The 12,358-nt window shown below is 43.0% G+C and overlaps 1 protein-coding gene across 2 annotated transcripts in view; it reads right to left on the bottom strand.

Moving 5' to 3' along the window:
- Nucleotides 1-3,409: 3,409 nt before the first annotated feature.
- FBXL7 (F-box and leucine rich repeat protein 7) overlaps nt 3,410-12,358 on the bottom strand; it is a 282,260-nt gene continuing 273,311 nt past the window's right edge. For both annotated transcript variants that reach the window (XM_032117747.1, XM_032117740.1), the window contains 2 exons: nt 11,043-11,654; nt 3,410-6,495 (listed from right to left, as the gene is read on the bottom strand). In XM_032117747.1, the coding sequence (XP_031973638.1) occupies nt 5,759-6,495; nt 11,043-11,640 (1,335 nt within the window). In that variant the 5' untranslated portion in view covers nt 11,641-11,654 and the 3' untranslated portion in view covers nt 3,410-5,758. The remainder of the gene's footprint in view (nt 6,496-11,042; nt 11,655-12,358) is intronic.

Here is a 12,358-nt window from a genome sequence, read left to right on the forward strand (position 1 = left end):
TAGCTACACTTATTTTTCATACCTAGAAATTCAGTTTTTCTAAAGCTCTGATGTCTATCTGCTGAGGCAACAATATTGAAGAAGTAACAAAACATCTCAAGAATAGCCATTTACTTTTTTTAAAAAAAGTATTTTAAGAGCCATCAAGATAGACAATGAAACATGAAACTGTTAAAAACATTCATTCCTTTTGGCACAGATCCCTCTTCGCATTCTTTCTCCTCTTTGCAAGATGACTTTTTCCATGTCTACCATTTATGTGAGCTTCAGGCTACAGCATGCAATGTTTTCTTAAAAAACAAAGGAAAATGAATCTATTTTAACCCAAAGAACACAGTAGCTTTAGTGCTAGAAGGAATGGCTAAGACTTTGGTTCTGCATTCAGAGTGCCAAGGTCACTTATAAAAGCTTGGGGGGGTTACTTGTTTTGAAAGATCCCTTCTTCTGGTTCCTCTGGTTCTTCCTCTGGTTCTTACTCTGGTGCCTGTTTAGTAACTTTTATATTGGCTTAATCTGACGTATCTATGGCCAACTGGATTGTTGCACTCATAATATTTTTGCAATTTGCATTAGCAGAGGCTACTTGGAAAAGATTTCCACTGACTCCTTTAAATCTCAGTTGTGCCTCTATGATCATCCAGAGGACAAGGCAAAAATTACCTGATGTTTCTATCCAGTTTACACAGAAGACAAAGATGGAGGAAAAACCTGCTCTGAATGTGTAGAGCAGGGTGCATGAAAATAAGCATCCCTTAGCTATTTTACGAAGAAAACTGATTTAATCTGTTTAACAGCATGCAGTAATGCTGTTCAGTTAAATGTATTTTTGTTAGGCTAAGTTTGAATTCTGATGTCTACTGGTGGCAGGAACTTGAACCTATGATTATTATGCCCTTTAACAGTCCTCAAAAATGGCTCGAGTCTGGCTCCACACTAAGGTGGCTGCACCTCAGCAAAGCTGAGCAGCTGGTGTTGCTGAAATGCAGTGCCAAAGAAGAACAGACCTTACAAAGCTGCCTTGCCTTGTTCTTCTCACCAGGCTACCTCACACAAAGGTGAAAAGGCAGGAAAAAGACACTGGGGCTGACAATCTCTCACCCCTTCATACACTGGTAAAGCTATAGATTTCTGCTGGTAAAGACCTTCCGACCTCACAAAATATATAAATATATATAAAGGTAAATATTGGATACATTAAATGCAAAATTACTACTTTATTTTTGGTTTCAAACTTGAGGCATCCTCACTGAAACACTTTGTCAGCCTTTCTCAGAGCCTGTGCCAAGGGAGTGTACTGTATTTAAATAAAGTTCAATTAACTTTCTTCATGTTTCTGTTCCTACCCCAAATTTCATTCTTCAGTATTTACCTCCTCTGGCCCAACTCTCCCTGCTCAGCCAGTCATACAAACCCACCTCTCTTAACCCCAGTCCCAGTTTCTTTGCTTAAAGTCATTCAATCTCTTATCATCTCAGTCCCAGTCCCCCTTGCCCAGGAAATCTTCATCCTTCTTGTCCCCATTCTCAAAACCCCATCATTCAAGCCTGCCCTGACTTTCCAGGCAGCTTCTATATGATTCAGGTCATTTCCTCCTTCACACTGCCAGAGTGATAAACGCCTCTTAGCTTTGCCAAATCTCAGCCTTGCCAGACTACAAGCTCCAAAAGATCTAAGCATGTCCCTTTTCTCCCTGGTCACAGAGTTGGATGTAACGTAAAGACATGCAATGTAGGCAAATTTAGGTGAAACTTACTGGGAGATAGGAGGACACATTGTTGTCTCAAAGCTGACCTCCTGGCAAGGCTCACGCTTTCACTCTGAAGGCCTTTGAGGAGATGAAGAGCAATGGACCGTTTTCAAAGGAAAGGTCACCTGGAGTTTAACATGAGCAAAATGACATTTCCTCAAGCTTTATTTACAGAACCAGATGAACCATTTCAACTAACATTTTCAAAGCCCAGCATGGGAAGTTTCAGCATGAATAGCTAAACTGACAAAATTATAAAAAACTGAGGGTAGGTAACTTTCCTGGGAAAAGCTTGGGGAAGAGGAGCCATGCACCAACTCTGTCAGAGAACTTTTCCCCTCTAAACTAACACTGGCAGCTGAGGGGTGGCCAGCCTGCAGTCCAAATAATCACTGTGTTTCTTTCTAATAAGAGTTTGGACCTGCTTCAAGCCTAGTGCTAAAATTAGATATTTTACTAGCTTTTTAATTTTTCAGTTCAAGGTCTAGAAGTTTTGAGAAACTACATAAGCCACTACTGAAGGTTTCCGTCTGGACCACGGTTCTGAGTTCAAGACATCCAACAGAAGCTGTTTTGCATTCTGTAGGAAGCCAGATGAGCCCAGCTCAAAGAGGCAAAAGTGTTGCACTTCTCATCAGTTTCATGCTGCTAACAGGAAAAATACAGTTCCACTTTTTATAAAAGCCAAGGGAAGGATGAATACCTGGATGCTGAGTTTTGGCTATAATCACAGTGCATGGTAGTTTAGATGTGCCTTTTCTAAGAGACCCCTCTCTAGAGGACACAAATGATTCCAGAGACATAAACAACATGCCAGTCCAACTGATGTGATTCTTTGCTGCTTTTCTTCGATGAGATCACCATATGCTGTTGCAGAGCAGAAGAAGCCTCAATGCGTGAGCCTGAATTTTATGGTTCAAGAATTACCTATGTTTTCACTCAGGAAATTTATAGTCTTTGCTAACCCTAAACTATATGACACATCAGTCACACATTGCAACCTTTCCAGCAAACTCAGCTCCACATGCACTATTTCAGTTTCTTTTTTGGTTCTGTCATTTTGGAAGTAGACATAGGAAAAAGGTTAAAAGCCAAATCAGGCAAGCTGTATCAATAAGTTCAAATTTTCTTGAAGTAAGTAGCAGTCTCAGAGTACCAACTCAGATCATGTAAGACTATGTACTCAAAAACATTTGGCTTAGAAAAATTACCTTTATTAACTTTCCACCAGTGCCCCCCAGAGTAGGATTTTTAGAGCTTTCAAAAGGCAGCAGTGCTCCAGTAAGGGCTCTACCCTTTCAGTCGTTCCATTTTACTTTTCCCTTTAAATATGTTAACATGCCTTTAAACCAATGCAGAGACCCTCCTGAAATTTTTACACATGTGCTTTTTATATGTTGTTTTTTCTTTTACTTACACTTCCAGCTTCTGATTATGTTTCAGGGTCAAGAAGAACCACATGAGGAAAATCAAATTTTAAAGAGAGAGATAGGCGAGGTCATAATCCATAATAAATTTTTTCCCTCTTTTAATATAGTCATCCACCTACCTAATGGGCTGATATACTCAATCACCTACCTACTTTTCAAGTTCTGCAAGTATTTAATCTTTTCTTTTTTCACCAGCAGTTAATCAGTTAGTGCAAATGATGCTGCATGCTCATCAGTTACCAATATATTGCTTTATTTCTTGGTAGCAAATTAAGGCTTTATAGTGAGATTTGTACAGTACAGGCCAATTTAAACATTAAAAACTTTAAAAAACCATGTAGCAGTATTCACTCCATTTTACATAGCCAGAAAAGTAGCTTTTTTTTTATTATTATTTCAATAAACAATTAAATGTTACTAGTGAGGCCTTATATTTCACGAGTGCAAATGGCTCAAAGTCCCACCATCCTCAGGGCTCAACATTTAAATTGCTTGAGGCCATTTTTAGATAAAGGATAAACAGAGAGTATAGCTGGCTCAGATAAAATATACTGTATTACTTGCTGGAGAAGAATATCTTATTTTAAAAATATGGAAAGGAAAACCCAAATGAAATTAACTGTCCAAGGGATGGTATCACCCCCTATTAGTCACTGACCAGTAACAGTAGCAATGAAAAATTCATTTTCCATGGCCCTCTTCACTTTAGTATAATTTAATTTATAATTCAGAGCTGATGCCATCCTGTATATTAAAAAATCCAAAATTGGAGGAATGTACATAAGTTGCAGGAATTTTTGCAGCAGCAGGACAAGTTTCCTCTCCAGGGACATGTCCAAACCATTGCCCTTTTATTTTATTTTTTTTGTTTTGCGATTTGAGAGAGCATTGTTATAAGTATTTCCTTGGCAGTTACATGTTTTTCTTGAGCATATTGATTTTCACTTCATACCACTGACTTTATTAGTATTGTCTGGAGATGATGGAACTACTGCTTATGGAAACCAGACACAGTGCTTCCCTTCTTATGAGCCACTTACAGCGTTTGAGATGAACGTATGAATTCACCTGTCAGTCAGGCACAGGGGGCCTGCCTGAAAATATCATCACCCCTCACATGTCTGGCTTTCATTGAGCATTGCATGTGAAAATACAGAGAAACAGCTGCCAGAAAATTGAGAAGAAAGTAACCATGAATCAACCACACACTCTGGGGAAGGAGCCAATGAGATGGGGGACTTCCAAAACACTCCTGCTCATACAAGAGCAAGAGTGACCATGAGAGCACCAGGAGCTCCCAGTGTCACAGGGCAACACTGGTGTTTACTTCTTTGTTGAACACAGCTGTATCTCCAGCCTAAGGAAAGACACACAGCCGAAGTCTCAAAAAATTGAAATCTAATGTGAGTAACACTCCAAGCCCCTCTGTCCCCAGGGGTGTTATCTAACATCAGGCTAATGTCTTTGAAGTTTTGAGATCAGCCATCTATCCTTTGAACTGGAAGGCCACAGAAAAGGGTCAGGTTTCCAAGTGTATTAAGGCACATACTGACTTTGCCTCAATGCATGTGCCTGGTTTGCTCAGGGAACATCCACTGCAGCGGTGCCACAGCTGCTGAAAAGGTACAGCAAAGGGACAAAGCCAGAATTTCTGGTGACAGCCGTGCAGCACAGCAACTGGGACTGCCCCGTGCAAGCTGCTCCACAATGTCTCAGAGCCTCCCCGCTGTCCTACAGTACTATCTCAGCTTGTAGCAGAATTACAGCACCTCCTCAGGCTGGTTTGCTGGCTTTTCCTTTTGCCAGGCCACCAATATTCCATTTGTTCTCCTTCACTCATGTGAATACGTCACTGCTTATCAGAGCCAGAAGTCCCTATCTACTACCAGAGGGTGGTACTACACATGCAGGAGAGGACAAATTTATAAATGAAGGCAAGTAGCGACCTGGACGTGGGCTTCCCAAGAGAATCCATGCATGGGCACAATCTCCAGATTCACTCCACAGAAGTGCTCAGCAATGGCCAGCAGGTCTTACTCTGCCTCAAATGAGTATGTTTAAGAACATTACCCAGTATTTCCTGAGGGGTTACAATGGATGACTACCAAAGAGAAACTACGTGGAGACAAGAGGATGCTTTATCAGCCATATTGGAAAAAGTTGGGGAACACAGACACAATATTGCATAGTCAGCTTCATGAGCACAGCTAGAATTCAGATGTATTTGACACATCTTAGTAGCATTTCCAAAGGAGGGATTACGTGCTATTTCCTTTGGAGGCAGCTACTGTAGCCTGGGACAAGATTATGGCTCTTATGGAAATGACACCTCATCAGGGATGCTGAGCACTCATTGCTTTCGCGTTAAGGCAGCCTCTCCACAGAGACCCACGGCACCTTAAAAAGTGATCATACAAAAAGCAAACAAAATAGTCCTCTAGAAAACCCCCTCACCCACAAGGTACAAGAAAAGCTGACTCCCGTGAGCGACAGAAAAGACAGCATTACTGAATATGGGAGCGTGTGTTTATACATCAGTGTTTTTAATACTGCATTGCAATGACAGGTGTGGGGTGTCCCTTTAGAAGAAAGCAGGGTTGGTGTGCTCTATAATACAGCGCTTGCAATGTCGTTTAACAAATCGCAGAGCATCCACAGAGACTTCGCAGTCCTGCACGTTCAACATCTGCAGGTCAAAACAGTTGGCAGCTACAATCTGCAGGCCCTGCCCAGTGATGCTCTCACAGGATTTCAGGCTCAGGCGCTTCAGGTTGAAGCAGTTGAGGGCTAGAAACTCCAGGCCGGTGTCTGAGACCAGAGGGCACTTGCCGATGTCTAGCGATTTGAGTTTTGTGCAATTTTTGGCGAGGTACTCCACGCCGTGGTCCGTGATGCCCTCGCAGCCCCGCGCGTTGAGGTAGCGCAGCTTGCTGCAGTACTTGGCTATGTATCGGATGCCCACGTCAGTGATGCGGCCGCAGTGAGCGATGCTCAGGTATCGGAGGCGCGACTCCAGCTTGGCGATCTCCCGCATGCCGAAGTCGCTGACGAAGCGGCAGTCGCTCACGCTCAGTTCCTTAACGGATGTGCAGTAAATCATCAGGTAGCGCAGACCCTCGTCGGTGATGCGGACGCAGCGGCGCAGGTACAGGTGGGTCAGCTGGGTGCAGTGGGCGGCAATGGTGTGCAGTCCCTCGTCCTCCAGGACAAAGCAGTCTGTCATGTCCAAGTAGCGGATGGAGATCTGCTTCCCATGCAAGGGAGACAGCTTGATGGAGGCTTCGCGAGTCAGACTGATGCACGTTACTTTGGAGCAGCCTAAGTGGAGAAACACAGTGAGTTTAAGCAAGCAGTAAAAACAAATCTCACAGCAGGACCAGAAAGCTGGGTGTGGAATGGTGTGCGGGACGTGATGAAGGTATCTTCACGTTGCAAGAGTGGAATCATCCTGACTGACTACTCTTGGCTGGCTGTGCTGAGTCCCCACACCAGAGGAAATAATAAACTCCAGTGAAGTCAGCGAGGTTGCTTTGAGATTGTGAGCACTGGGAAAGCAACAGACTGATTTTGTCCTTATCCCAAATGTAAAATGATGGTCCTGGTCTATGTGGGGACAGCCTATGATCTGTTACTGCAATATAAACCCTGTGACAGAGAAAATGATACTACGTGACAACAAATGCAGTTTTTTGATCAAAGTCAGTCTCACTGCTGACTGGCTGAATTTGCAAACCAACATCAGAGGCTCTTTCACCATCCAAACTCATTATAGAAAACACAACCCTGCTCCCTTCCCCCCCTCCCCTGCCCCAAGCATTTGGAGAACAGATGTGAATCCAGCCCCAAGCCTGCAATGTGAGAAGGATGCAAAACTATGGCACAACTGTGTGCTTGCAGAAGGGTGGAGATTCGGATAACCTAAGGAGAATAGGGAGAATTGGTAGGAGCCACCAGACTGGTAAGGGCATGCGGGGACACAGCAGACAAAGAAAAGGACTGTGTCCAATGAGAAAGTCTGGCCATGAATGGATGTTACTAGACTAGAGGAGAAACACCAGACCTTGCAGGCAAAGACAAAGAACTCGATTAAAGGGAAAAACACACTCAAAGACTTTCCCCATTTTTAACCTCTACCCAGTGCGCAGTGGAGAGTGAAAGCTTTTTTTGGAAAGTGTGGTTTCTGCTGCGCTGCAAACTGGCAGTCAGGCTTCTTAGGGAAATTCTTAAGCTGTGCCAAGTTCAGCTGGGCACTTTGCATTAGCATAGCTAGGAACAGCTGCAAGAAAGAAGGGAGAGTATACCCATTAGTGATTGAGGCCCAACCGTTTTAGCCATAAATGTCTACTCAGAGAAATTCTGCAGGTTATGCCCAAAAAGGTGCCCCCACATAGAAATAAAAAGACCTTTTCTGTATTGCTGGAACACTGGCTAAGCAGTATGAAGTGACTCATAAAAAGTGATGACCTTAGAGCTCCATGTATCAGAAATCCTGCAGAAATCCTGTAGTGTGGAAGTAAAGAGCAAGATGATGTGACCCAAAGCTATACCACTTGCTATAACAGGTTGTCATCCAGAGGTTTAGTGGGAGGTATGAATACGCTTCAGTTCTTAAAAGCAAAAAGGAAAAAAAATCGCTTGAGATAACCCTGTGGACTCACACAAACGTAAGAATCGTGGGATATGGAGTTGAAACAGTTTGCCACCTGCAACTAGATTTCTACATTCATCAGTTAAATTTATGCTGGCTCTTTAATTTGGGTTTCAAATTTAGTTGAACAGATGCAAATTTTACCTTAGGCCTCAGAAAATTAAATAGGAAAATTGCCCACAGGTCATGCAGAATCAAGACCTTGAAGTAAAACGCTCTATTCAACAAACGTCTTATAACTGAATGCTATTTTCTCTTCAGACTGTGTTTCAGACCCGTCTGTGCTCTGGAGCAATCTCTGGAAATACTTTTGCCTTCAGGTAAGTACTATATACACACTCAGTAACATAAAGGATTTTTCTAAAGAGAAGCAGTACAATACGAATGGTGTAAAAAATTCTCCTCTAGTGTAGTCTTTGAAGTAGGTGATACAAAATACAAAAAAGGAGTTCCACAGAAGAAGCTGGCACCTAGGCAGAGTTCTGCTGCACCTGATGTAGCTGTTGCTGTTGCATTTGGCTGAGGAGGTTGCTGGATTAAGAAGTCAATCTAGATATTTTATAATCTGACCAGAACTCAATTTTAAATCTGGTTTAGTGAGAATGATCCGTCCACGAGGCCAAGGAGAACATTCTGTCTGCTGAGAGTCCAAGAAGCTTTACTGACCGTAATTGGAGAGTGAATGTGTCAGAAGCCTCGCAGCGCGGCTGGAATCGCACACATCAGCGTGTGATCACTGTTTTGACAAGCTCAGTATTGCCTTGTCTAGTTACTTTGGCTACACTGTAAAACATTTCATGGGAAGGGTATTCAAAATGGCTTCACCAGAAAAAAGAGTCCATGCTGATATAGAACTGCCTGATTTTTAGCAAAATGACAGGTTCCTGGGTCCGCAACAATTTTCTGTCCTAAATAATACAAAACGTAAAAATAAAGCTCTTGTAACAGGATTTTCCATAAAGTAAGTATAACTGATTTTTAAAAGGGAGCAGAAACATCCAAACAGACTGAAGAACATGTTGGCTAGTGTGTTAGATAATAACTTGCAGTCAAGCTCAACCAACTTCTAGCAATATCTCAGACCTGCCCACAAAGCGGATGCTGACAGTGACAGAACTTACATTGTGGAAAGCTCCTGAAGTTAATACAAACATCTGGTTTTGACATTAAAGATTTTGGTATGTTTTTGCTGCCAAGTAGCCATCCAAGGGGAAAACAATTCACCTAGCTGTACAACTGTGAACTGGGATTTAATTAACTAGCATCACCCACCAGCACACATCCCCACCTCCTCTTGCTCAGTACGGAACCAAACCAGTGAACCACTTCTGTTCTCAGAATTGCTTGAGTGTGTAGGTGCAAGCCTTGTCCTCATAACTACAGACAGAAGCAGGGGAAAATGGAATCCTCTTCCAAAACATCCTCCAAAATTACCCACATCAGAATGAAAAAAGTGGACTCAAAACAAGAGCCTAGAGATCAATTATCCTCAATTCATATGCAAGTACATGCAGCAAAAGCTATACCTGAACCCAAACACCCTGACTTCTGAGCATGTCCAAAATCAGGAGTTTTCCCTTACATGCTCCAAACAGAAAGAACAGCTTATGAAAAAAAGAAATTAAAATTACTCTTGTATCTCATTGATGAGACAAGATTCAAGGAAGACAGGTATTTTATTTGTTCCCTACATACTTTATACCAAACTGATGAGCTCTTAGGGACAGACATTATCTTCTGGGTCTGAGAGTAAGAGGCTTAGGAAAACCACAAATGAAGATAGACCCCAAAATAACCTGTTTCAATACCTGGTATCATCTTTTCCCTGCTTTTGAAAAAGTCGTCTTCGGTCTATAGCAAACCCATAAAGAAGAGCTGTGGACCAAAGCATTTTCAACAACCTACAAGCCCCCAGGTATGCCAGGGTGTGAGCTTCAAAGCTCTAGCTCTAAATCCCACAGGTACATACATTTTCTCCAGGTACTGGAGATGCTTCAACCTGAATGTGTGATTAGCAATCCAGAACTAATGTCAGTGTGTACCAACAACAAATAATTCATATACAAGGTCACTGTGAATAGACTCCTGTGGAGTTCCATAGACTCCTTATTACCTTACAGTTTTCAGAAAGCAATCACAAAAAGTGCATAATTCTGATTTGTTGGTATTTGTTTTGATGTCTTCCATGACATTCTGCCATCCTAGGAATGGGGTGAGAGAGTTGGATAAATCAGCTTAAAAAAATCAAAAGGCAGAGAAAAGAATGCAAATCAGTGTGCACCAGATAGGCAGCCCTGGAAAAAGCAGCTGATCTGGTACCAGTGACTTGATAGCACCATTTCCTAGCCCCTGTTGTTTAATCCCCTATTTTCATCCAGCTTGTTGCCACTGGTACCTCTGCAATGGCAAATCTGGTTCGGATGATTTATGATGGCATTAGACTGATAACAAATGAGATCACAAAGCAAATGTTGAACAGCGAGTTTGCTTCAGTGCTCTGCTTGGCCACATCCTTTCCATTAAGTGGCAACCTATTTGCAGAGAGTAAATTCTGTGCAGCTGACCTTGGGAAACATCTTGTTTCCCCAGATCAGGCTTGAAGAAAATTGTCTAAAACATTTCTGCTGATCTAAACAGCTGCAACGGCAGCTTTAAAATATAAAAAATAGGGAAGAAAAAAGAGAAAAGTTCAAGCTGGCTAAGTCTTGTTAAAATAGCAATGGAAACAAGGGGACCTTGAAGTTTAACTAGGGATGACAACTGACATTAATACCCAGAAAAAAAGCCTACACTTATTCTGAGCAGCTTCTCAAGTCACTTACCAGGTTACAGATATATTCATTACCTATATATATATATATAGAGGTGTGTGAAAAAGATGAAACAAATCTTGCTGAAGTAACTAGGCTTCACCACATGATGTAGCACTGACTGCAACGTGGGCCCTTCTATGGGTGCTTTGTGCAAAAATCTGTAAAAATTCCTCATGCCATTTCAACAGGCCATCTCTGCTAGCTCACCTCCTTTGGAAGAGGCCTGGCCACTCCAGAGGTGCTGCTGGCATTAGGGGCGTTGAGATTCTAGTGCTGCCTGTCTCACATGTACTGTGTTAGGAGACAGGCATTCCTACTTCAAAAAACAGCACAGAAAGGGTAAGTGTGCAGTTGTGGGGTATGACAAACATGAGAGGCATCTGTATTGGAGCATTCCCTGTTACCTGACACATCCAGGTGTTCCAGGTTTGGGCACAGTGACACGACATCAAAGACTGCCTCATTGGAGATGTTGTAACAGCCAGACACCTCCAGCCTCCTCAGTTCTGGACAGCACTGGGCAATGGTGTAGAGTCCTCTGTCTGTGAGCCGCCTGCAGCCACTAACAATTACCGTCTCCAACATGAGACAGACGTTGGGAGTATCCTGACAAAGCCTCCGGGTCAGCACTTTGAGAGCCCTGTCCACGTTGATTGTCTCTCCAGTCAGGCGAATAGTCCTCCACAGCCGCGGGTCCCAGGCCAGGTTGTACCAGCGGCGGCACACGCGGGCACAGCGGCACAGCTGGTTGGTGGGCAGGAAGGAGAAGATCTGGATCATGGAGTGGTCGGGCAGCCGGTCTATGTTGGCCTGCTCCTTCTGGTGCTTGGATGCCAGCCGGATGAGAGGATGGGTGAGGCGGGTTGGAGGTGGCGAGTGGACCATGGCAACAGTTTCCCCAGTGACTGAGGATGAAGATGTTGACGACCCTCTGCCATTTTGAAACCCAGGGGAATTTGGTGGAAATATTAATGCTGGACTGGGTGTGCTGAGCGTTCGCATGCTCAGGTCGGAATCTGGAAGAGAGAACACAGGATTTCAATAAGCACTGGACAGACACAAAGGTTTCTGCACAGCACAGCACCCTGCTAGCCCATTTGTTTGGGGTTTGTTGGGGGTTAAGCAGTCACTTTTACCAGTGCGAGTGAGAAAATCTATTTCAAAAGCCATGTGAGCAAAGGAGACAATGCAGTTCTGAGCCCTGAAGAGGAGAGAGCAGAGGAAGGGTTTTTTTAAATCCAAGGATTTAAATTCTTTATACTCTTAATTAAACACTGCAAGAAATTAGTATTTTTGAGTCACGGGCTTTTTTTTTTTGCCAGAGAGCAACTGTCCATAACCTTGGCACAGCTGTGGGCTCTTAGGGGAAGAGAATACTGTGGTCCTTCACCTCTCAGCTCCTTCAGCCATTCAGCAGGAGGCCAAAAAAGCTCACAAGGCAAATTCTGCTTCCTTCACCAGATCTGAGCGTATGAGAAAAGCACAAATCCATACACTTATTTTCATTGTGTCATTAGGGAAATTAATTTTTCAATCATGCAAACTGGAACTCAGAAGTTCAATGAAGAGCCCAGTGACTAGTTCTTCATATGCACACAGAAAACACTCCTTTTCAATGGACTAAAGTGAACTTCAGTTGGATTGGAAAACGAAAAGCCCAGAAAAGTAAGTGACAAAGAAACAGCATGCCTGGAAACTTGTTGAATTGTTACACAATATT

The sequence above is a fragment of the Corvus moneduloides genome, chromosome 1, assembly GCF_009650955.1.
Source record: "Corvus moneduloides isolate bCorMon1 chromosome 1, bCorMon1.pri, whole genome shotgun sequence".
NCBI lineage: Eukaryota > Metazoa > Chordata > Aves > Passeriformes > Corvidae > Corvus > Corvus moneduloides.